The 27232-nt window shown below is 42.6% G+C and overlaps 1 protein-coding gene across 10 annotated transcripts in view; it reads right to left on the bottom strand.

The window, feature by feature from the left end:
- caskin1 (CASK interacting protein 1) overlaps window positions 1-27232 on the bottom strand; it is a 174573-nt gene that overhangs the window by 68050 nt on the left and 79291 nt on the right. For all 10 annotated transcript variants that reach the window (XM_085785254.1, XM_085785246.1, XM_085785250.1 and 7 more), the window contains one exon: window positions 4895-4946. In XM_085785254.1, the coding sequence (XP_085641380.1) occupies window positions 4895-4946 (52 nt within the window). The remainder of the gene's footprint in view (window positions 1-4894; window positions 4947-27232) is intronic.

The following is a 27232-nucleotide window of genomic DNA, read 5'->3' as shown; positions in this document are numbered from 1 at the left end:
GGTGGTTTAGGAAACACTGATTGACATTTTTCAACATTTTTTAAAATTTATTGACCAAACAACTAAACGATTAATCACTGAAATAATCGACAGATTAATCAATAATGAAAATAATCGTTAGTTGCAGCCCTTGTATTTAGTTGTGTGTGAGCAGACATCAGGGCAACATTACCTCTCATTACAACCTGTTGAAGTGTGGGCCTCGATAGCTCACTTGGTATATTGCGCACAATGGAGTTTGATTTTTCACTGCAGCGGCACAGGTTAGAGATCTGTTGGACTATTCTTATGTTGATATATAAATATGGCATCTTTCATGTATCCTTTAAAGGGATAGTTCAACATTTTGACAAATTGGCCCATTGCCATAATCCCTATAGTCATAGCAGTAGGTTCGTTACCTTTAATTGTCGGTGCAAGCTATTTTTAGAACGGTGGAGCAGAGCCGTGAGCTGCTCAGAGCTACGCTATGGAGGCTAATGGGATTTCTTGGTTTCCCTCATCAAACTCATCAAACTCATCCCCTAACCCTCTACAACAACTCTGTCTGGTAATGTTCCGTTATTATCTCATAGCGTGGTGAATGTGCAGGTCACAACTTGTTCACCAGAGCGTTGTGGAGTTGTTGGATTGTGTATTTGATGAGTTTGAGGAGGTTTTTGCTCCAACAGAGCAGCAGCACACCAGACCTGACTCATTTCAATCAACCGACCTCAGGCTTCAGACAGCTGATTGGTCAAACTGTGTGCTCCTGATTGGTTGGAACAAAAACCTGCATCCTCAGCGGCCCTTTGGGGAATGAGTTGCCCATCAATGATGACAGAGAGTGATATTTTGGCGATGAGCCAGGGAAATCACTCACGCCCCCATCACACCTCCAGCCTCAGCCAATGGCATCCCTTCAAAAATGGTACCATATAGGCAAGATGGCGGCTGTATATATCCACCTCCTCAGCGCTCTTCGGTCAGGTCGTATTGCCCGTCGCCCCCCCCCGGCTGTGGATTATAAACCTGGACCCACGCCGGATTATTGGTGCTACCAAAGATACTCTACTATGACAAGATGGCTCATTACAAGCTGCGCCAATAATATGAAATGGTACACTTCCTGTCTCCTAAGTGGACGTGGTCAACACCCCACCTCGTGTTGTGAACATGTGTGTGGATTTATAAAAGTTGTCAGTAGAGGAAAGTGAGCTATATATATTTTCTTATCATGAGGTCCAAATATTTACACAACTTAGCTAACATCATACTGTATGAGCCAAAGACTTTTTGTTGAGGGAGAGGGGTCACTTGGGGGGGGTTTACGGACTAAATTGACCTGAACTTTCTGTTGACTGAGTTGAACTGCTTTTGTTGCTACAGTAATGCTGTGTGACCTTTTGAACAGTCACTGTGCCACATCATGTGTCTTGCTTGTCTCCTCTCAAGCTTTGACTGCAGAGCAGGGCCGTTGCTAGGAATTCTGGGCCCCCTTAAAGAATACTAAAGTGGGCCCCTCCCCCTAACTTTTCCTTTTTTTTTCTTAGACTACGTATGTATTATCGTTTTTTATTTAGCCTTCTTTGTTTTGATGCTAATGCAGCATTACACTGCAAAAACTCAAGTATCTTAGCAAGAATATTTGTTTTATTTCTAGTCAAAATGTAATTTCTAGTCAAAACAAATCTCATTATACTTAAAATAAGACACATCATATTAAAAGTAGCTTGTTTTTAGACACTTTTTACTTCTTTCAAGCATATTTTCACTTGGAATAAGTAGAACAAAAAACTTACTTTCACTGGCAGATTTTTCTATTTATTGTGAATTTAAGTGAAAATTATCTAAAAACAAGGTTAATTTTTAGGTAATGAGTCTTATTTTAAGTGGAAAGAGATTAGTTTTGACTAGAAATTAGACATTTGGACAAGAAATAAGACAAATATTCTTGGAAAGATGTTGAGTTTTTACAGTGTATTATGAGTATTAGTCAGGGTCTTACGCAGAATAAATCAGTCATACAAAGATTAGACTACTGGGGTTTTTTATGGGCCCCACTGGGCGCTGGGCCCCTAGAATTATCATCACCTTTCTCCCCTATACAACGGCCCTGCTGCAGAGTCACAAGTTGCTGAACTGTGTATCCTTGTGGGGGATTAACCCGTCTCTAACTCTAAAGTTCAAATTTGTTGGAAGGGGCTCCAACGGGCATCCGGGTAATCCACTACATGTAACTCTCAATGTCCCACCGCATTACGGCTGCACAAGAATTCTCAAAGCTGGTATTGCATGTGTGTGGCCTCTCACTCACTGCTCCTACAATTTACTTTAAGTGGTCTTAAAAATCAACATTAAATGACACATTTAAGTATTTCATTTGTTTATGTCACATTTCCTCTATAGTCTGTAAAACAAGCTGATGAATTGCCCCTCCTCTAATAAGCACCATGAAATAAAGGCATAGAATACAGAGAACACTGTGTGCTGCACGGAGTAATTAGAATAAATGCAGGACCACCACAAATTATTTGTGGACCATAAATCAGCCGCATTGTGCTGAAATGCAAACATTGTTGACAAAGCAGCTCTTAACTATTACAGGACATGTGGCTGCTGAGGAGCTGCCTGCTCAGCCTCAACACCTCCACTGGAGCAAAAAAAAAGGAGCAAAAAAACACGTTTTGACCAGAGAGACTTAAAGCAGATATCAGTGGCACGGCCGTTTCGGCTAATGCTGTGTTCAAGGCAGGCTTTTGAAACCGTAAGTTACAGCTTCAAGTCACAACTACGACTTGGTAGCGTTCCAGGTAACCCGTAGCTCGTGTTTTTACCGTCCTGTTGTCTGTGAAAGTTCCCTATAACGGCCACTCGTAACTTCCGACCCGTGAACTCGTACCAGATCGAACTGGTATGACTTCACAGGAAGGAAAAACACAAAGTACGAGTTTCCTTGAACGCACCATGAGTTAGCAGCCCCCGCCCTTGTCAGGCATCGATTGGTCCTCGTGCTACGTCACCACATTCACGCGCATCCCTTGGCTGCACACACAGCCCTTCATGCCGTTCTCTCCCCTCATTGGATAACACTTGTATCCCACAAGGAAAATTTTCTCCTCGGGTTACAGCAGAGCAGAGTGACGGAGAGACTCGTGTTTAGGCTGAAATACTTCATGTAAGTGATTGCTGACGGAAAATAGGACTATTTAGGACTTATATTAACAAAAACATTCCACTGATATCTGCTTTAATTTAGATCCTGAACATTACAAAGTAAGTCTCTTCTCCAAGGTTATAGACTCTATATCTGATCATAAAGGAGCTATGGGACTTTAGAGAATCGGTGGAGCTGAACGCCACTGGTTGGTTTAACTCAAACGCAATTAACTACAATATAATACCCCCTGATTCACACAGTAATGAACCACCATCAGGATAGACAATGTGTGGACCAGGGAGCAGGTGAAGAAGTGTGATCATTTATTTCTCACTTTGTTGTGGTTATTTAAAGCACAGCAATAATCATAAAACACTCAGATGTCAGCCTCTTCCACCTCTGCATGTCTGCTCTTCTTTCTCATTTAATCCAACTCAAGCATCAGAGCAAATACAAAAAGTAATGACTGTAAGTGGTCACTCCGTATTATTGTTTGTGTAGAAACAGTATTTCAGATTTCCTGCTCTTATTTTTAAACTCATCATCAGTCTGATTTGCACCGTTCTTCAAATGCAGTGGAAACATGGACGGGAAGGCTCCAGTGGGACGGAGGCTGCTGTATATTCACTGCAAAAACTCAAAGTCTTTCCAAGAATATTTGTCTTATTTCTTGTCAAAATGACTCAATTTTAGTCAAAACTAACCTCTTTCCACTTAAAATAAGACTCATCACCTAAAAATTTACTTGTTTTTAGATATTTTTTACTTGTTTCAAGCTAATTTTCAATTGAAATAAGTAGAAAAATCTGCCAGTGAAAATAAGTTTTTTGTGCTTGTAATAAGAAAGAAAAACTTGCTCCACTGTCAGATTTTTCTACTTATTTCAAGTGAAAATATGCTTGAAAAAAGTAAAAAGTGTCTAACAACAAGCTACTTTTTAATGTGATAAGTCTTATTTTAAGTATAATGAGATTTGTTTTGACTAGAAATAAGACAAATATTCTTGGTAAGATTTTGAGTTTTTGTAGTGTTCACGTCATCACACCACTCAGTTCAGAACAGTGAGGGTCACTGAGGGGGCCACCAATGAGTTTCTACCCGGGGCCCCTCGGAGGTTAATCTGTCCATAACCTTAAACCTGCTGACTGTCTCTCATACAGATCACAAGGGCGTGGGCCCCCGTTCTCCATCTGACGTTTAGAATATCATTGTTTTACCAGTTTAAGACAGTGACTCACAAACCACTGCTCACATAGACACGCACTCACACACGCAGCGCTTAATGACAAATGGGATGCAAGAGGTCACAGCGAGACATGTATGTAACAACTAATATCATTAAATCATACCATTAGTGTTCCCCGCTGTGTTTCACAATTCACACACACACACACACACACTCAGCATACAAGCTTGAACTTTAGCTGATGGTATCTGGGCTAATCCTTCAGCTTTTAATACTATGGAGGCAGAAGTAAAACTACCATTATAATACAGTTTTTATATGAATGGGAGCAGGACGAGGGTGGGAGGGGGAAATGAAAGCGGGAGGATGTTGGATGTTGAAAAGGCGAGGGAGGAGGAGGAGGAGGAGGAGGAGGAGGAGGAGGAGAGAGAGCGAGGACAGCAGGGGGAAAAGAGAAAGTGAGGGTGAGGAAAAGATGGGACCAGAGAGATGTCGGTGACCTTAAACCCAGACAGGATAATGGAAACGAATGGGACGTGGCATGTGGGAGATGTAAGAGAGGAACTCACCCATCTGTGTCCTGGAAGTTGACATTCACTTTCTTTGCAGAACCGAGGAGCTCTGAAACACAGATTAAAGAGGAACATGAATTGATTTTTGCAAACTAGAAACTTTAGTTAACTGCTTATTGATGCCGTTGTATGACGCAATACAGCAATAACAGCAGCACTGTCTTTAATGTTCATGTTTGGTACGTGCTTCACACTATTTAGTCCTGCAGACAAGCCAAGCAAACATTTTTCACTTGTTCCTTCTGCCATGAATGAAAACTCAGTTGTCATTTATCATGAGTCATCATGTCGTCACATTTGCTGGCCTGCTGTGTGCAGGGACCAATGTCATTTCCTGGAGTTCAGGCCCCTGTGGTGATAATGTGTCTGCCATTCTGAATATTTACATTGCTCAGAGCAGGTTTAGACATGGAGAGAATTCACATGAATGAAACTCAAAATTCAAAACAGAGACAAAGATATCAGCCACACATTCCAGCTGCTCTATGTCTGTGTACAGTTCCCTCCAGGACAAGTGACTGAACGATATCTGAGTCAAATAAAATGCTCTAAATGATTTATGGACATGGGTGTATTGCACATGACTCCATTGCATCACTTCGGCCTCATGTTACAGTACGTTGTTGTGAGTGCACATCACGTTGGTGCCGAGCTTGAAAAGCATTTTGTGACTGACCTGTTTGTTAAATGCTTCTCTCATGAATAAATTTAAACACACGTCACAGTTGAGTGCAGACGGTGGCGTTTGCATTATGTATTTACATTAATGCTGTGCAGGTTGTGAACACACAACAGAGTCTGGAACAAAGCAGAATGTACATTTGCGCAAGGCTTGAATAATGTTAATATGTCATTATTGCATTCCTCCTACGCATCACAACAAAATCACATCACTAATGGTTTAGACGGTGATACAAAATAACAAGACTGGTTTATGGCTTGTTATGACTAAGCTGCCTATAATGAGAAAACTGAAGTTCCTGCAGAAGTGAAGGGAATTACTCTTTATTTGATTTCAACCTGTGTATGTTTACACCTGCTGAGAGCAACCATAATACCCATGATCTTCTTTAAAGGGTCAATGACAAGAAGCAACCCAATGTCAAGTGGTGTAACCAGTATTTTTTCATAAAAACCTGACTATATAATACAGGAATTTTAATCTGGACTCAAATGTAGAATAAATGTAATTCACTTTTATAATGCAACACTATGTTTCTTGACAAATTTAAAAATATTTGTCACACATTATTTAGATGAAAAGCGGTGTTTTTAGGATGAGTGTTGCTAAAAGGCATTAAAATTCAAATATAGAATTACAGCAAAAAATCCAATTAAAGTCAAATCAATTTAATGTTTTCAGAAGAAAGTAAACATTTAAAACCACTTTAGGTAGATACAAATATTAAATATTTATTATTCATTTGTGGTTATTCCATTTGACATTTTCAGGTCATTCAGTCTTACATTTGTTAAAAAAAAAAACGTTCAAATGTCATTTCAAATGATGTAGAACATCAATACAGTATGTACATTTTAACAACTGTCTTAAAATAATTTTTATTCATTTCTTTTCTTTTTTTAAAAAAAACAATTTTTTATTTGTCACTGACCCTTAAAGCAGAAGTAAGCGGAATGTTTGTGTTAATATAAGTCTTAAATAGTTGTATCTTCCGACAGCAATCACTTACATAGAGTGTTTGGTCTGAAACATGGGTCTGTCAGTCACTCTGCTCTGCTCTGAGCCGAGGAGAAAACTTTCCTTGTATCCTACAACCTATAATGAGGAGAGAGAATGGCATAAAGGGGCGGTCCTCTCTGTGTGTGCAGCCAAGGGATGCGCGTGAATGTGGTGACGTAGGAACGAGGGCGGGGACTGCTAACTCCATCGGCTGACAGGAAGTTAGCCAAAACCACCGGATCGCTTACTTCTGCTTTAAGTAAATGGCCGTCTTTTCATCTCATAGTGATGATGTCATTGATTCACTCACAAACTCTATCCATCAGGGCTCAGCAGGCCTGGGCCAGTGCAGCGTCACAATTGAGAAAAGTCACTGCAGGGGTCAGTGACCTGTAGTCATGATATGCTGGTTAAACAATGATGCCTATAAGCATCTACACAGACATGTATCAACACTGAAGAGACCTGACACATGAAAGTGTATGACTGCACTAAGTCTACCAACAATAACGTTTTGCCGCTGTCGCCCACATTATTTTTCATTTTCAGCCCTCTGTTTTTATGTCTTCTGTTAGCTGACGATGCATCGCTGAGGATATAGATGAGCCTGCACTCTCTTTCTGCTCTCGTTCTCTTGCCCCCCCCCCCCCACCCCCCCCCCCCCCCCCACACACACACACACACACACACTCACACTCCCTCCAGGGTGCAGGAAACAGGACAGTCCCTCTATTGTAGAGGAGACAGCTCCCAGCGCCACTGGCAGAGGAACATTGATTTCCTAACAGGCTATTTCTGGCCACTAAATGCAGGGATTCACTCACACATCTCTAAAACACACACACACACACATACGGACCAAGAGCTTCCGACAATCTGTGTGTATGCACTTGTTGTAAGAGGAGTGTAATGCCACAGAACCTGATATGCATCGACTGACATGCATTACAGTAATGCTAAGGTGTGGTGAGGAAGAGAGGTTCAAAACGACCAGAGAGTAAACCATCAAACACTAAAACTGGCAGGAGAGGACAGAAGAGATCATTTAAAAACCTAGGATATCACCATACAATGACTGGCTTCTTCCCAAAAAAGAACAAAACATTTTCACACACACAGTGTTTATATGGCCTGCCACATCTGCCCAGCAGCCGCCAGTCGTGACCTTTTGACCCCATAACGTCATGGTCACCGGCCATCAGACGTGAGCCCTGCCTCTGTGCAGCCCTGTTATGTGGCTGGAAAACTGACACACCCTTTGGAGTAATCCCCTCCTTCAATCTTCAACCTTTGTGAGCAAACTTTCCACCGGCTGCATCTGATTTTCACAAATTACAAGAAAAATCCACATTGGATACTTTCACTTTCTGTTTGATGGATTGCACTTATATAATATCAAATATTTGCCTTTTAAATAATTTCAAAGGGAATGACCCTGACCTAGACAATACACCTTATACTGAGCCACCTGTTGCTATTATCTGCTTTCCATCCTCACACAGCACAGTTATGATGATAACCATGACAGGTTTACAATCAATAGTCACTGGAGCCACGATTTAGGAGGCTTCTCATTTCTATTTGACAGTCACGTACCTCTGGTAACTGAGACTGCTGCAATCAGATTTTATCAACTGTAGCTACCTGGCTAATTAATCTGCTTTTTATTGTTTCCAGCTGACACATTTCAGTGTTTCCTCTAGGATTTTTTTTAAGGAGTGGCGGTGCGGCACGCCACTCCTAAGGAAACACTGCATTTCAAACCACTCATGAGCGTGAATTTAAATAATGTGCTAGCCATCAAATATGACTCAGACAAAAAGTTTTCATTCCCATGATTTGATTCGTCTCAAAATATAAAAAGGCATCACTGTTTGAAAGTGTGTCTAGGATGTAATGTTACATTCATTTCTCTAGGTACAGTAGTAGCCTAGGTACCATAGGTTTTTTACCTATGGTACCTAGGCTACTTGGTACCTACTAGGCTTGTTAGCCTACCATGCTAACCGGCTGCATCCCTCATTTTCTTTTCTTTGTATTTTTTGGGTTTACAAGGCTAAAAAAAGACACAAATACCAGTTCTCCACATGACACAGTATCTTATATTGTATCTCACAGGTATAAGAAACATACAATGGCTGTATCAAAACTGGTATTTTCAGACCACAGTGTTTAGATATGCAATATCACGCTATGCTAAAATGTGCAATGCACAAGTTTAACAAGCAAAAATTTAATTAATTCAAAGCAGCACAAGAAGCTTTAAACAGTCCTGTGTGCAGGCTGCACAGAGCAAAGTGAACATATTGATCATTCTCAGTAGACTAATGAGGCTCGACAATTTAGAGACCATCGACTGAAAACACACAATCACACACACACCTGATAGGCTATATAATACAAACACGGTGATGAATACCTCATGTCAAAGCTTTTGCTATTGCATCAGTGTGTCCATGCCACGTGTGTGTGTGTGTCTTGCTCAGATATATTGGACAGCAACAGCACAGACAGTCATAACAAACAGTGAAACCATGGTTATAGAGAGGACAGCCAGCCGAAAACACACACTTCTTCAAAGTGCTCCACCCCACTCCACACCTACAGAGCTGCAGCCTCGTTAGAGCTACACACAAACACAGAGCATACACACACACACACACACCACGGACACCCGTTCATGTCCAAACAGAGAGATTACATGCATGCTTTAATGCACAAACAGGTATTCAAAAAAGACACAGATCCTCTGTCCCTCCCTGTGGACTTCATTCATAGCTTCTGTACACTCAACACTGCAGTGGCTGCAGGTTAATTGGAGTCACTGTCAAAACATCTGACAGCACCCATAGGTGTTTCCTGTTGGACCAGCCAAGGTCTGCCTGAAGAGAGGACAGCATCTGCACTGCAAGTCCAAACTGAATATGCTACAACTGTTTGAAATGTGAAAGGGCTAGGAATTTACTTTTGGTTAGTAGCTAACAGATATACAGTATGTATACATAGTAAAATAATGAAGGAAACACAAATACTTTTTTAATAATAAAGCCTAGTGTCAAAAATGACCCAACGTGCCCCACTCTCCCCTATAATAAAACACAGTTCAAGACAAAAAATCAAAAATAAAACCATAGCAAGTTTTTTTGAAAATCAGGGGGAAAAAAATTTCAACACAGAAGCAAAACTTCTCTAGAAATGCCAATCTTTAAAAAATAAGAAATAAAAATATGTCATTATGAAGTCAAAAATAAATGTTATTAAAAATGTTAGGCCCTTGGGGGTTTGGATTTTGGTGCTTCAGGATCTTGGCACGCAAGAAAAAGTGAAAAAGTGAAAACTACAACATAAACATGAGGGTTTCAGAAGCCAAAGAAACTGACCGTTTCAGCAGTAAATGCAGTTTCAAGAATGAGTAAAATACAAAATCAGAGGAACCAAGGGAAACTGATAGAGTATTTATGAAGAAATATGTTAACATATGTGGTTTGTTCAAAATGAAGTGGTTTTGAATATCATAAAATATTCAAAGTGTAAAAATAAGGGCTCTACTGGAAGATAAATGAGAATCTACCAGAGCGTTTGCTCTTACAATTTACAACCATAATATAACATTACAACTATGCAAACCACTGTTACCACCCAGAAGACTACACCTCCCCTGAAAATTGAACAGCCTTGCAGCCCAAAAGCATTTTGGTTTCTTCTTTATCCATCCTTGCAGCATCTTTTCTGTACTCTGTATTCTTATGTCGCTGTTTGTTGCTAACAGTCTAGTGGCTCTGCGATACTGTGTCACAGAGCTAAATTCAGCAAGCTGCTAACACCGCTTACTGTACATGCTGATGGAGCAAGTTCAAAGGGGCTATTTGTTCTCAGCTGCTGAACCTGTTTCTTGTCAGGAGCAGGTGGTGGCGAGTGTCGCTTGATAGGAGCTTCGGAACTTAACAAAAAAAGAGACATAGCCTATTGGACAGTGACAAGACAAGCCAGGGCTGGCTGGTTTAGCATGCTAGCTTTAGTAAAAGAAAAGAAACAGTGAATGAAATGATGAAGTTTGATGCTGAACTTTTTTAACCGTTAATGCTAATATAGCAATAACAAAAGTTACAAATAGCTTCAATATGTTTACTATATCACCATCTGATTGTATTTCCCACACTGGTTTAACAGGGGGCCTACTCACTCAACATGCTGGAATGATTGGCTTCCATTCAAAGTCATTGAAAAAACAGCTGAGCTTTTGGGCTGCACACACCTGGAACACTTTACAGCACTATAAGCTTAATGCACTTGTGCCCATGGTTCAATTTATAAACTATTCTACACGCTATGTTTTTCCTGTTAAAATCTACTCTCAACATGATTACAAAGGCTGCATGCTTCAATGACTTCTCGAGATTAAATAAAGGTTGAGTGAATGAATGCTAACAATTGCTAATTAGACCACAAGTTAGATCTGAGGCCAACGGGAAATCCGTTAATTTGACTAATTTTAAAAAAGAACATGAAGACTTGTGGAATAAGCAAAGTATGACAAATCCAGCTCCAGGCAGGAATATAAATGTTTGCACCTAATATCATATTAATCCATCCAACAGCTGTTGAAATATTTCACTTTGGACCAAGGTGGTGATCCAACCCACGAATTAACGTATCCCTCTGCGGCTTGCAAATTGCCATCCACTACACAGATCAAATGCGACAGTATGGTTATTTTAAGCACTTGAATTTACAGGGGGAAAAAAACATACCGTACCGTTACCGTGATATGAAATTACTCATACCGTGATATAAGATTTTGCTCATACCGCCCAACCCTAATGGCTGGAGTTTTAGAAATTCACAATATTATTAATGTCTCAGTGATTTTCTGATATCTTCCCAGTCAGACATTTTAGTGTGCGTTTGACTCTGTAGGACAGTGTTTTTCAACCTTTTTTGAGCCACGGCACACTTTGTTCATTAAAAAAATCCCGCGGCACACCACTAACCAAAAATGTTAGAAAATGACACAGTGCAGCCTAATACAGTAAATATAATACAAATTTTGTCTCTTACAGTGTAGTTAGTTTGTTCTGACTCAGTAATGGTCACTGTGCAGGCTTCTGCCACTACACTCATTGACATTAAAAAAAAGTCCTATTTTATTAGCCAACTCTGCCAGACAGTCACTATTGCAGACACAGATGCTCAACAAAGCCTTTTTTTTTCTAGCTGTCAATCAACTCATGCGAGCTTGTCAACACGTGCACACTTCCACTCGTGCCTTCAGCCATATTTCACAGCAAACATGAGATGACTTAAACTTATGTTGTGCACTCCCTGTGATAGAAAGTCAGAACAAACTCTGAGTGCAACCTGCAACTCTGCCTGGTCGCACATCTCGCGCTCTGGAGCGCAGTGTGCGCAGCTGCAGCGCTTCAGATCGGTTCAGTTCTATTCTTCATGCGAGAGCGCCGTCAAGCTGGGTAGACCAGGTCGTACCAGACAGGAAGTCTGGCACAGAAAAGGCGAGAGAATCCGGTCAATTTTCAAAATAAAATAATTAAATGATGATTAATAAGTTGTTGCGCGTCCGTCTATACATAGGCTATTTGACCGTTGCGTATGCACACGAGACACATGTTTACGTGTGTGTGTGTGTGTGTGTGTGGAAAACCGAGTGAATACGAATAAGGACGGTGCCCCTAAAATAAAAAGGAGGGGCTCTCAGCCGGCTCCCCCGTCACTCACCTGCAGCTGCACAGACGAGCAGAGGAGCGCTCTGCTGTTCTGGCGTGGATGAGACGCAGCACAGCGGGAGCAGCGCGCGTGTGTTATTAAAATAAAAAACAAACAAAATGAGACTGGCCGGTCGGCTCAGTGGAGTGCTGAATCTCACTCATTAACGGTTATAACCGCCTATGAGCGTCGGTTATCGGTCTGAAAAAAAAAAATCAAAATGTGCATCGCTAGTTTGGATCAATAAAGTAAATTTGGTAATTTTCCACGGCACACCTGGCGAAAGCTCACGGCACACTAGTGTGCCGCGGCACAGTGGTTGAAAATCACTGCTGTAGGAAACCAAACCACTTCCTCAAAGATAAGTTAACAACACAGTCTATGTGTCCACTCATCTGCTGTGCTTGTCATGTCAATCCTGAAGGGGTATTGATTGTCTGCTGTTGACACGCCCCAGTGAATGTCAAAGGTCAGGGACAGCTGAAAGGCATGATGGGTTTTTAATTGTAGTGTCTATGCATGAGCAAGCATGCATGTTTAAAAAGGTCAGGTATGTTCATTTGGCAAATAAGAGATAGAGGCAGTGAAAGGTAAAAGAAAAGACTATGTTTTTTTTTTTTTTGGAGGGGGATTATTCGCAGTCTGCTGATTATGTGTTTTCATACCCGTGGCAAAAAACAGGCTGATCTCGTCCTCCTGGGAGAGGAGAAGGGAACAATGTCCCTGCTTTTCTTAATTTGCTGCTCGGTTATATAATATCCATCCTGGGGAAGACGGATTCTAGTATAAAGACAACAACAGCATTTATTTTGTTCTTATTTTTGTATTATGAAATACATTTACAAAAAGGAAAAAAAAGGACGGGAAAAGAGGATTTCTTTGTAGCTTATTAAGCCCCCCCCCCCCTCTCCCTAAATTTCTTATTCCTTCCTCTCTTCCTCTCTTTTTCTCCCTGGCAGTGAGGGTGGAAAATAGTGTGCTGGACTCTGGAGCGCTCTCTGAAAGTAGACCTGTAGACTTGGCTCTGATCGATCTGTCCCCATTTCCCCTCCTCTGACTATTTCCCTTCTATCCACCCCCCCACCCCTTTCTTCATTTCGTGTTTCTTCTGGTGCCATCCCACCCTCCAGGTCCACAGATCATGAAGGTGATAGTGTTTCTTTTCTCCCTCCTTCTCTGTTCCTCGATTGTGGCAGTGAAATTGCCCTGGCACCGGTTGTAGTGGGGTCTGTCTTCATGCATTCATCCTGCATTATTAAGGTAGACTCCTCTCGTGAACATTACCCAGCAGAGTCGAATCAGGAATGCTGTAAAACTATACTCTCATGTCAGTTTAAGTTTTCCCAACTGTTTTAAACTATAAACCCAGGAAATGTCTCTATGAAAAGACCTTGGAGCAGACAAAAACTGGCAAAAGGTGATTTCCCCCTTCGTGTAGGCTATTGACCTTTGTAATTCTATTGATCCCATGCACAGTATCCATGTCAAAGATGTCTCTCAGTTATTTACTGTACAATATCATTTTACCTTAGAAAGACACAGGTGCTCCAATGCATTTAACACTACCACAGGTTTATTTTTAATTATTTCATTTTGTCTCTTAGAAGCCATGTTTTGTTCATCAGTTTTATAAGGCTGGCAGCTCTTATTACAAAACCCATGAGCCTTAGCTGCAATGGCTGTGAAGACGAGGGCAGCCAAAGTAGCTGCAGGGCGAACATATCAGAGGAATGATAATGAAATGAAATAGACACATGTCAAAGCAGGAAGTTTTTACTGTTGACTATTCTAATGTCTTTTGGAAAGGGGTCAGTCAGTGTGATGAAAGCCTAAATGATCACATATAGCTATGTCATCTGATTTTACATATAGAGGGATTATATGTTTACCAACAAGTCAGGATGCGTGCGCAACCTGACTGCAGAAAGATCCGGTTGTCATGGTTACCTCCATGGATTTAGTGTAGTCAAAGCGGTGTTAGCTAGCGATGTTGTCAGCGTACTACAACAGTTTATCACCTACTGATGTAGTGTGTGTTTTATACATAGACTGTAGGTTTTATAACGGCAGAAAAAAAAAAAAAAAACGTCAGGATAGAGGATCGAGTTTGTACCGCGGCAACAGCAACTCAGCCACGGGACAAGCCACGGACACTCACAGCACGGCGTCGGTCATCGGTTAAAAACAACACTGCATCCCTAACGTTACCACAGCTATTTAACAGACAATCATGTTCAGGAAAATACTCACGATTACAAAACTCTGTGGCTGTGAGGACTGAGGTGCTGCCTGGTCAGAGATGAGGGAAGAGGACGGACATGTCTAACGTCTGGAACAACTGCATCCTGACCCGAACTGTAACATTACGTGCAGACATTCAGGGGCAAATCCTGAATACAGGGCAACACACCACAGACGTTTACAACATTGACAAAATTAAAAAAGAATGTCATCTGTTACCTACAGCCCAGACACTGCAAACAGAGCTGTGCCGTAGGATCATGGAGGAGACTTGCTGTGTGTTGTGTTTTGTGCTATACATACATTTTTTATTATTATGTATGCCAATTAGGGCTGGGCGATATAACGATCTCGATACGGGATCGCGATAAATCTTTGAACGATTTCGATAATAAGCTATGGCCCTATTCCTCGATATCACATGAAAGTAAATATGCGCGACAGCAGCTGGCCACACTTCCGTCTGATACTCCGCCTCCTGTCCTGAGCATGCAGAGCTTGTTTGAGCTGCTGCAGCTAAAGGGAGGAAGGATAAGATGGATAGATAGATAGATATACTTTATTGATCCCAAGCTGTGATAAAGTGAAAGTTGTAAAAGAGGGAGGAAATGAGTGGAGGTGGAGCCGATGGCAACTGAAGCGATTGTGAACGTGTGGAGCATCAGTTCGTCTGTCCCGGCTAAAGAAGCCTGTCAGTGTGGAGTCAGAGCAACCTGATGATAGCCTACCACGGTCAGAAAGTGGAGGAAACACGGAGCTGCTTGTGACGTTTATTCTGCGGTAACATGTCTGTTTGCTCATGTACAGTGTGAAGAACATGCGCTAGGCTCAGGCCCCCACATACTCCGGCGTATTTGACTCCGCGGATGTCCGCGCGCACTCGAGGCAGACGAGGACCCAAAGCGGGCGTCCGCCGGTCCCTTCCGTGCAAAGCTCAATTTTTATGACCGCGCGGACTCAATCTGTTTCAAATGTGATACTGTATGCTTGCCTATGAAACCGCAAAAGTCCGCGGACAGTGCGCGCGGAGTCAAATCCACTCACAGTATGCGCCGACAGCCTCTCTCCCTCCCTCTCTCTCTGTCAGCGCCGCGCGCACACACACACGGAGCGTCGCGTCGGAGCGGTGAAGTGAAACAACAACCTGCAGATCACCTGAGTTGACGTGAACTGCGCTCGTGGTTACCGAGTCAGATCAATAAATAGGCTTTATGCACAGCTCCACTACTTCCTGAGCTCAAACAGGCTCCTTTCCTTCCTGTCTTACATTATTGGACAAACTGATGAATCCAGGTGTGTCTGACAGTTGTTGTGACTACTGAGGTCAGAGTCAGACACACCTGGATTCATCAGAGTGGGCTCGGCATAAAGCCTGGTGTCAGAGCAGCTAAATAGCTAAATATTTGTCTACAACCTGTTCAAATAACTAGAAAGACTAAAGCCTCATGATTGACACATTTTAGAGCTGATGTATGGTAGAAAAAAGACAACAGAAAACAACAGCAACAACAATGTAAATCAAATCAAACTGTGGATTATTGAACTGTTCCACCCTTAATGAACATTAAAGTGAACTCATGTCATCCTCCCAAACTGAACACATTCTCTGGTTTCTTCAGGATTCAGTCAGGATGCTGCTTGAACTGGCAGCGGCAGCAAAAAATACATATCGAGACGATATCGAGAATCGATCAATATGGAAAAACATATCGTGATAACGTTTTTTGCCATATCGCCCAGCCCTAATGCCAATAAAGCTCTTTCTGTGAATAAACATGTTGCTGGCAATTTTCCTTTGCTCAATAAATTCATGTCCATAGGATAACAATGTGTGTGCGTATATTTCAACCAATTAGGAGTGATTTTTCTAGTTTAGTAGTATATATATCAACCAATCACGAGTCATTTTTCTAGTTTAAAAGTATATATATATCAACCAATCACGAGTCATTTTTCTAGTTTAAAAGTATATCAACCAATCACGAGTCATTTTTTCTTGTTTAAAGTATACATATCAACCAATCACAAGTCATTTTCCTAGTTTAAAAGTATATATATCAACCAATCACGAGTCATTTTTCTGGTTTAAGAGTAGTGGTTTCAACCAATACTGAGTGAGGGCATTCAAGCCACGCCTGGCCGCTGCTGTTCATATGCTGATTAGAGCCATTAACACCTTCTGACCAGGTGCTGATTCGCCGCTATTCATATGCTAATTAGCCCCATCCACCAGTGGTTCGTTTCGGTCAGTATGTGGCACGGACCAGAAGTATAAGTTTACGCACTTTTAAGTGGTTCCAGGGTGCCATTCCGAAGGGCCGCCACTCCGAACGTTTACTTTAATTTGTCGGAATGCCGACCCTTAATTATTTACGGGAAAAGGGTGCCATTACGAACCTGAAAGAAAGGGTGCCATTCCGAACCTGAAAAAATCTTGAATGGTTTACAGCGAAAGCCTAATTTCAGTGGTAGCGTAGTGGTCAGAGCATCTGCTTTTGACGCGGTGGATCAGGGTTCGACTCCCGGGGGAGATACATATTAACTGCGATTTTATTGGCCTCTACCTAACCTTTTTACTAAACTTAACCAACTCCTTTCTACATTGCCTAAACCTAACCAAAGCACAGAGCAAGGACATTTATTTTCAGCAGGAGTGCCGCGGCTGCATCAGACCATGGATGTAATGCATCAGACTCGCACCTGGGTGAAACTTTGGAGGCGGAGGGGGAGGGGCCGGTCGGGCGCTGTCCCCGCGGCGCGTCGTGTCAAGCCGGGCCCTCGGGAAGTTCGAAATGACGGACCTTCGGGAATTTTCGGATTGGCAGACCGTCGGAATGGCGGTCCTTCGGAATGGCGGTCGCCCCCCCTTTTAAGTGCTGAGACTTCTGCAAAAACAACCGATTATAGCGTTTTCTTTTGGGCACGGACGAACGCGACGTTTGCAGTCCGTAAATTGTCGTTAATTGCTGGAAATTAGGGAAATCTGCGGGCGTTTACGGGGACGAAAATCCCACTTTTCATGCTGTGATTGCTGTCCAGAGTCAATGATGGATGGTAATGAGTTAAGCAGTTGACTTCATGGATGTAATTGACCCTTCGCCAACTCCTCCCACAAACGGCTATTGTCCAATCCTACGTTAGCAACCGTAACTATAGGCCTGGCAAGCTTTCCGCAGTGAGCTTGCTTTTGTGGACACATTTAGAGACTAGGACGAAAAACATTTGTTTGTAGAGAAGGATGTTGTTACTGCTGCTGCTACTACGGCGGTGGCAGTGGCGGCGGCAGCAGCAATATAGAGATGTTCAGATACGAGCTGACTTTTTTTTCGACTTGAGCAAGTGTAAATATGGGGATAACCCAGTGGTGTAGTCGAGGGGGTACGCCGGTATACGGCGTATACCTACTTATTTTTCAGTCAGGATTGCGTATACCCACTTCTAAATCCCCCCTGATGCGCACAAAGGGTTAACAGTCGGTCTCTGCTAGAAGTCCCGCCTCTAACCTGAATATCGATCTCCGATTGGCTCTGCCGTTTCTCGCTAACGTACATGTGATTGGTCCCCGCTGTCACTCCGTCTGCTTGTAAAAGTTACCTGCTGCTCGTTGGTCGGACGGGACAGGAGGTCACGGTGCTTGAATCTGCAACCGCGAATGTAAGTTGTCAACATGTTCGGCTTTAGTTCTGCCTGGATCACGTTAGCTAGATGGATTTTAACATCAGTGGTGTCATTTACATGTGTTTCTGTCTGTCTGTCTGTCTGTCTGTCTGTCTGTTTGTTTGCATGCGTGCGTGTGTGTGTGTGTGCGTGCGTGTGTGTGTGCTCTGCCTGTGGGTCTGTGCTTGGTAATAAGGATGTCAAAGAAAAGGAAAATGGACATAAAACACTTCTCTATCAGTGAAAGTGTAAGTTACTTAAATGGTATCTAACTGTAGAGCCTCAACAATACAGATAATGAATAAAAGCCAATATTTAATGGCAAACACTTTTTTTTTTAAAAAAAGTTATTTTTACTACTATTATTATTTCCATGTAGGCCTATCCTTTGTGTGAAAGGGAGCAACTGTTTAAAAAACAAAAATAAATAACATTCAGGAAAAGGCCTAGAAAAAAACCTCAGATTCCAGATGCTCGTGTAGGCTAATTTTATACATTTTGGGGGAATAAATGACACATAAGTGTGTGAAAGTAAAATCCTTTTTTCCTCAGGCAATAACTGTAGGCCTACCACCAAGCTCTATTGTATCCCTAATGTATCTGTTCATATGTCATGCATCAACATATTTTTGTCAGGTGACAGTAGAGAGGCTGGAGTAGATGGAGAAGGAGAGACCATAGGAGGTAGAGGAGGAGAGGCTAGAACAGATGAAGGAGGAGAGGCAGGAAGAGGTAGAGAAGGAGAAGCTGGATGAGGTAGAGAAGGAGATGGAGGAGAGGCTGGAAATTCACAGGTGAGGTTAAATAACGATGAAAATTTAGAGTATACCCACTTCTCCAGGGACCACTACACCACTGGGATAACCATATGTTCACCTCCGAAATGACAGCTGTACTTTTAGGGCTTTTACCTGGGCTTTTAGGCGAGGGATCCTCCAGGCAGGGACTGCTTTCACTGACTGATACAGCGGTGGGAGAAAAAAAACAGCAGCAAAAGCTGTATGTGGTTCACAATCGCCCCAAAACTTGCAGTTTGACATGACCAGTGAGATGACCTAAGTCTTCGTGGGTTGATAGACAGTAAAATGACCAGCCCTGACTGCTGCTCTGTACATTGTCCAGTCGTGTTGTTGAACAGATGTTTTATCCTCCTGCGTGAGTCACGTCACTGAAAACTATAAATGATCTTTGTGACTTCTTCTCTCTATTATCTCAGAACATTTTATCCAGAAATTTTCTGATATTTCCTTTGAAATCGATACCAAATATTGCCAGGAGCATGGCTGGGAGTGAAAGCTTGCCCGGCGTAGCAACAGTAACCAAGGGGACGGGGCTTACGCGAAGGGTCAATTGAGGTCTACACTCTCAGCTTTATGTCTCCACCCCCAGCAGGAGGCTGCTCTGAAACCAAACAGCAGAGACCAACATCATCAGCTAGCTGGTACTGTAGCATAGTGAAGCTTTCAGCAGCTAAAGAGCAAAAAACCACACTGGTGTAAGTACACTATATACTGAACCCTCACCGTCTCTGCAAAAGATGCAGTGTAGATGATTGACAAGGTCACCAAAGGCAGGCCTGTCACATTTATGAAATAATTGCCTGATCGCAATTATTTGAGCTGATCACAATAATTTTGCACAATTGTTAAAATCGTTTCCATTCATCTGTATGAAAACAGCTGGATGAAAGTAACAGAAATGTCTATTTCCATCACTAGTTCCTTGTCAATTTCTACTGTTTGCAGTTTCAATGGTCCTCTTTCAATGACATCATCACGTTGCACCCCCTTCTTCTGCTATGGTCTAATTGCACATGAGTGGAGAATTAGCGTCACAAACTGTTTATCAATGAGCATCTATTGACATTAGCATCATGGATTTAGTTACAAAGCCTGAAGACAAACAGAAATGTCATTTTTGTTCCAATGTTTAAAGCCAAAAATGGATCTTCTTCTTCATGAAGTGTAAGACTATGTTTAGGCTTATTCTATAATAGTGGCATTAAATGATCAGAAAAAGAAAATTAAATCATTCATCCCAATTTGTATGGCAAATAAACTTCAACTAAAATGTCATGATTGTGACAGGCCTACCAAAGGGTGATTTGACAGCTTTGTGTTCGTAGCCCAGAATGTAGTATTGCAGGTTGTTCAACAGCCTCCTCCAGCCCACTGAGCTCCAACTCACTACGTACATTGAATTACGGCTAAACAAGCACACAATAACTGTCTAACCAAGGTCACTGTAGGCCTGATGATAAGATACGGATTATTACAATGTCAAATCTGCAAAGACTTGTGCTGCCCTGAACAAACACATTCAGCATCATCATCTACAGTTATTGAACTGATCCAACATTCAAAATGTTCATCTCCTCTTGCCTGAGTGCTGATGTGTCTGCACTAAATCCTAGTTTTTCCATGCACTTGGTGAACCCCTCCCCCCCTTTTATTCTTTGACATCATAAAAAGAGATGGCCGCCCCCATGTCATCAAATAAGGACAGAGGCTCTGAGCAAGACATCATATAAGGACAGAGTGGGTAAGAGTGGGACCTCTGCCAATATCATCCTCTGCCTGCCAGATGTACACACACACACACACACACCCTGTGTGCTGTTTCATGAATGTATACACAAACAGTGACAGACAGCTTCACATCCAAACCAAATACACACGCATTCCAGTGATTTGTGAACATGAGCATAAATCGGACGTTAGTATAAATTATTACTATTATAATAATTACTATTAATAATAAATGGTGTGCATGGTAACTGTAGGAGCTGTTTGATCCTCATTGACTCTCTCTGCTTCGTCCCTCCTCAATGGTTCCTGGTCAGAGCGTCGTGAGCAGGTAGCATACATGCCATCTGCTCACAGCTACCGCCAACACACACACACACACACACACACACACACACACACCTCAGCACAGTCACACATTTGGTTGTCAGATTATATTTAAAGATATATGAAGACATTAAAATGCACATATTACTGAGCATCCACTTGACAACATGTTTACATATTCACACCCTCTTATTTCCCTTTGTGTGTAACCTCAGCCGGTGAGCCGACATGTCGCTTTACAACGTGTCAAATGCTCCTCGCTAGATTTTTTCGAGATTAAATGTCAGCCAACTTTCATAAAACATTTACAGGGAGTCAGAAGTGGGCTGATAGATCAAGTGTGCAGCGCTGCTGGAACTCTGTGTCCCGCCAGAGAGCGGATCCGAGCGGGGAGCGGCGTAGTGGCGGGAATTGGGGGATAATTTTGGTGCTGGTTCCACATCTGTTGCTGTTTTCATCCAAGTGGCCACAGCTCAGATGGAAACGGGTCACCCTCAGCATAAAGGGACGGGTGGTACGACCTAGAATCTTTAACATCATGTTAATAGTTTCCTCTTTTCTAAGCTGGTGTAAGTGCAGTATGAGACATGTTGCATAATAACCTTGTATTCTGCCCATTTGTGTTCACTTCTTTGTTGCTATGCTTGGACATCATTTTTTCCACAGTGGTTCACGATTGGATTCAAACTCAACAGGGAAAGTATGCAGCGTGTAGTCCAGTGTTACTGTTTCATAAATGCATCTCACTGATATCAGCCTCAGTGCTAATGATGGCTCTCTTACATAATGCTGCCGACCCAGCTCAACATTTCCTACAGCTGTTGTTTCAAATGCATTAAACTGGCAAAACACAGTGAAGAAGCCGAAAGGAAACTAAATCCACCACAACTCAAGTCTTGAGGTTACAATGTTATGAATTAACCATTTATATCAATTTAGTGCTTAATACATGTTTGTGTACAACACAAGCACATCCATGTCACACAACTATGGAGTTATTTTTGTCTCATTAATATCTGTAAACGCACAGAAGGTGATCTACAAATGTTCCTTGGTTTGCACACGTGTTTTGCTATCCACAAATACAAATTTCTAATTTGTAACTTGTATTTTGGTTTTTACAAATAAATGTGTATATGTAAATATATTGTGTATTTGTAAATGTATAATTTTCCATTTGTAAAAACAAAAAAGCCATTTGTAAAACCGAAAATTCTGTTTGTGAAGTGTAACTCTGCATTTGTGGATCACCAATCACACACACGCATCTCTTTCCGCAATGACGTATTTCTGAGACATTCCTGCCGAGATCCACACAGATCCACAAACTCACAGCTGCTGATTCACAAAGGGCCGCTCTCCTCACCAGGAGGGGCTGCTCTCCTCACCAGGAGGGGCAGTGTTGGCGAGTAGCTGAATGAAAACTAACGAAGAAGACTGCTACTGGCTTATCTCGAGAAATTATTTTAATTCCCACTGTTAATGCGTCACTTTATTAAGTTTTAATGTTTTTTCATGCGATAAAGTAACTGTTAAGACCCCCAATATGCGGTTAGTTTATCCAAATGACGCCTGTTTGGAAGTTTGCTCCGCCGTTCGCGGAGCAGTGAAGCTCCATCTGTGGAGCAGCTAAGCTAACTAGGCTACCACCGGACGAGCGGTCTATCACAGAGGCTACAGCCGGGCTGCTGTGGTTTTCGGCCGGCTAACCTCCGCTGTCATCCAGGTCTCCCCCGGCTGGTTTTTTCCCCCGGAATGACGAAGCTGGTTAGCCAGCCCACCGCAGCAGCCCGGCTGCTGTTTAGATCTGATTAGATGTTAGACTGTTTAGATCCCCAATATGTGGTTATTTTTATCCAAATGACGCCGGAGCAGCTAAGCCAGAGCGATAGATATAACAGAGTGGCGACAGCCTTTGATGTCGCCGCCAGCGCGGTCACGTGGTTCATGTAGCTCCCAATAGTTCCAAACGAGGCTGCCACTGTCATGTTCTGCTATGGGACAGACAGCACTGAGCTTGCTTTTGGACGGTAAATATTAAAAAAATAAACCGTACAAAGGTATATTTACAACTGTTACTGAATTACTGTATGTACATCAATGTCAGTTTTCAAACAAAAGGCAAAATCTTCTTGCTTCAAGGTTTTATTTGTCACTCTAAAGTGAAGATTAGCCTGCCCTACAGTAAAAATGGCATAAGAAGAGGAGTAAAGCAATATATTAAGCGGGAATATATATATTTAAGCATAAAAGATGTTCAATCAAACCCACACAGTTTGAAACAACGTTCAAAACACACACAGCCAGTATCACAACTAAATATAAAGCCCGCTAGCTTAATGCTAACGTATAATGCAAAACCTCATAGACGGGCTAACAGAAATTAGCATCGATATCGCCATTTTGCGGCAACCGAGCCACAGCAGTAAAGCTGCCAAAACCTGGCTTTAGCGCTGTCAACACGTCACAGTTTTAATATTTTGTTCATGCAAGAAAGTCACCGTTTAATCAAGAGTCTGTGGTCAGTTCATAACGTTTGTTAGGAACTTGCACCGATGTTTGTTCTGGGAGAAGTGCAGAGTCTGTGTGAGCCCCGACCGGGGACCAGGGGCAGCGGCTGTCACAGCAGCAGCAGCCGCTCTACTGAGCTGATCTGCCGGGGCCGACCGTCCGTCCTCCCGTCGGAGGAAACGAGCCAAGTAACGTATCCGCATGCTTTTAGAGGTTTACCGCTGGCTTGTTAAATTATTTTGAAGAGAGTTGGTCTCATTGATGAAATTTAACAACTGTGGCAGTGGCATTAGTTTGTTTGAATGAAAAGTGAGCAGGGCTGCTTCTGGGCTACGGACTGAAATCACCACAGTTACGTAAATAAATAAATGTTTTTCAATGAACCGATCAGTCTAATAATTTTTATTTTGTTAAGTCAACATGGTTACTGTACTTGGGAAAGATTATTACCACTTTATAACTTAAAATTGGTCGGTATTTCGTCAACGTAGCTCAGTAGTTTCTTGCTGTGCAGCCATAGAAACAGACGTGGTCCAGCGCCGCGGGAGGAATGTTTGGAACTATTGAGGGCTCCATAACCCGGAAGTCGGCCCGCCATTTTTTACAACGGAGTCCTATGGGAGTGTCGCCACTCTGTTATATCTATCGCTCTGAGCTAAGCTAACTAGGCTACCACCGGACGAGCGGTCTATCACAGAGGCTACAGCCGGGCTACTGTGGTGGTCGGCCGGCTAACCTCCGCTGTCACCCAGGTCTCCCCCGGCTCGTTTTTTCCCCCGGAATGACGAAGCTGGTTAGCCAGTCCACCGCAGCAGCCCGGCTGCTGCTTAGATCTGATTAGATGTTTAGATGTTAGACTGTTTAGATCCCCAATATGTGGTTATTTTTATCCAAATGACGCCGGAGCAGTGAAGCTCCACCTGTGGAGCAGCTAACTAGGCTACCACCGGACGAGCGGTCTATCACAGAGGCTACAGCCGGGCTACTGTGGTGGTCGGCCGGCTAAGCCGCGGTCTCCTCCCAGGGGAGAAAACGACCTGCATTGTTAATGTCAACTGACTGACCGTTTCATTGTAAAACATTTATTTATTGATGTAGCGGTGGTGATTGTACATAGCCCATTATAGACTAAATAGTTTTGTTTGTTGATATAGCCTACTACACCACTGAATGAGACAACATTTATCTCCTAAAAATAATTCATCCAGCCGGCGGTAAACCTCTAAAAAACTGCCGGTAGATTGATGGGCTCCTTTTCTCCCCTCGGAGGACGATGCAGATTAGCCGACCGACCACCTCAGCAGCCCGGCTGTTGCTTCTGTGATGATCCGCTCATCCAGAGGCAGCAACCGGGTTGGGGCTGGTCTCTCCCCTGGAATGACGCCGCGGCTTAGCCGGCGGACCACCACAGCAGCCCCGGCTGCTTCCTCTGTGATGATCTGCTCATCCAGAGGCAGCAACCGGTTTACTGAAGTGCTCGTTTTCTCCCCCGAGAAGACGCCGTGGCTTCGCCAGCCGACCACCACAGCAGCCCGGCTGTAGCCTCTGTGATAGACCGCTCGTCCGGTGGTAGCCTAGTTAGCTTAGCTGCTCCACAGATGGAGCTTCACTGCTCCGGCGTCATTTGGATAAAAATAACCACATATTGGGGATCTAAACAGTCTAACATCTAATCAGATCTAAACAGCAGCCGGGCTGCTGCGGTGGGCTGGCTAACCAGCTTCGTCATTCCGGGGGAAAAAACCAGCCGGGGGAGACCTGGATGACAGCGGAGGTTAGCCGGCCGAAAACCACAGCAGCCCGGCTGTAGCCTCTGTGATAGACCGCTCGTCCGGTGGTAGCCTAGTTAGCTTAGCTGCTCCACAGATGGAGCTTCACTGCTCCGCGAACGGCGGAGCAAACTTCCAAACAGGCGTCATTTGGATAAACTAACCGCATATTGGGGGTCTTAACAGTTACTTTATCGCATGAAAAAACATTAAAACTTAATAAAGTGACGCATTAACAGTGGGAATTAAAATAATTTCTCGAGATAAGCCAGTAGCAGTCTTCTTCGTTAGTTTTCATTCAGCTACTCGCCAACACTGCCCCTCCTGGTGAGGAGAGCAGCCCCTCCTGGTGAGGAGAGCGGCCCTTTGTGAATCAGCAGCTGTGAGTTTGTGGATCTGTGTGGATCTCGGCAGGAATGTCTCAGAAATACGTCATTGCAGAAAGAGATGCGTGTGTGTGATTGGTGATCCACAAATGCAGAGTTACACTTCACAAACAGAATTTTCGGTTTTACAAATGGCTTTTTTGTTTTTACAAATGGAAAATTATACATTTACAAATACACAATATATTTACAAATACACATTTATTTGTAAAAACCAAAATACAAGTTACAAATTAGAAATTTGTATTTGTGGATAGCAAAACACGTGTGCAAACCAAGGAACATTTGTAGATCACCTTCTGTGCGTTTACAGATATTTATGAGACAAAAATAACTCCATACACAACACTGACTGGACATTTTTGGATCTACTTTCTGCTGTGGCACATATATAAGAGAAGGAAACGTATTCATATTATTAATATTATTATTATTATTAATAATAATTTATCTGACTTTTACTCTTTAATTGTTTAAAAAAAAGTGTTTTCCTGCCTGAACCATTTTCTCATCAGTTTATCCACAGAGCTGGTCTCTGCAGTGTAATGTGCTTCTCTGGTGAGTTTTGTCATCATACAGACAGTGACTGGTCAATGTACTGAAAGCTCTGCTAATACTCTCTGACACCTTTCCTCATCATTAAGTCTGGCTTCTGCAAAAACGGGGAGCAGCGATAGTGTGACATGTACTGAGTTGTGCTAATGATCTCAGTCCACTTAAAGCAGAAGTAAGCAGAATGTTTGTGTTATAAGTCTTAAATAGTTATATCTTCCGACAGCATCACTTCTATAGAGTGTTTGGTCTGAAACACGGGTCTGTCAGTCACTCTGCTCTGCTGTAAGCCCAGGAGAAAACTTTCCTTGTATCCTACAACCTTTATCCAATGAGGAGAGATAACGGCATAAAGGGGCGGTCCTCTCTGTGTGTGCAGCCAAGGGATGCGCGTGAATGTGGTGACGTAGGGACAAGGGCGGGGACTGCTAACTCCATCAGCTGACAAGAAGTTAGCCAAAACGACCGGATCACTTACTTCTGCTTTAATGTGATGTGGCGGAGATAAAACTGGTCAAAATGTCCTTGCACTTCCTCCTCAATTGTATGTATGCTTGTGTATGTGATTATGGTGTGGCGGTCAGTTGTAGAAACAGAATTGCCCTATGGGATAAATAAAGTAATCTCAACTCAACTCAATGTAGATTTAGAGTTTGAAGAGTATTTAAATGCAATATCAACCATCGATCCAGTTTGAAAGAGATTTAGTAAAACCTTCATCTAAATAGTTTATGTGCTGTATCTGCTGGTAGTTTTAATTCTGTGACACTACCTGCTGCCAACACACACCCACACACACCCACATGAAGTGTACGTCCAAATGTTTAGGCCACACACTGAATGACTCCAGCATTCCGCTGCCTGCCGCAGCAGAACTCTGGGAAAATACTGATTTCATGATGTTGCTGCAACTGCTCAGCCTGCAGCTTAACTCTGCTCCCTTCACTCCTCACACACACACACAC

This window comes from Trachurus japonicus, chromosome 8 (genome assembly GCF_045865225.1).
Source record: "Trachurus japonicus isolate A0001 chromosome 8, Traja_1.0".
In the NCBI taxonomy this organism is placed as follows: domain Eukaryota; kingdom Metazoa; phylum Chordata; class Actinopteri; order Carangiformes; family Carangidae; genus Trachurus; species Trachurus japonicus.
This window is presented reverse-complemented; position numbering and strand designations above follow the sequence as displayed.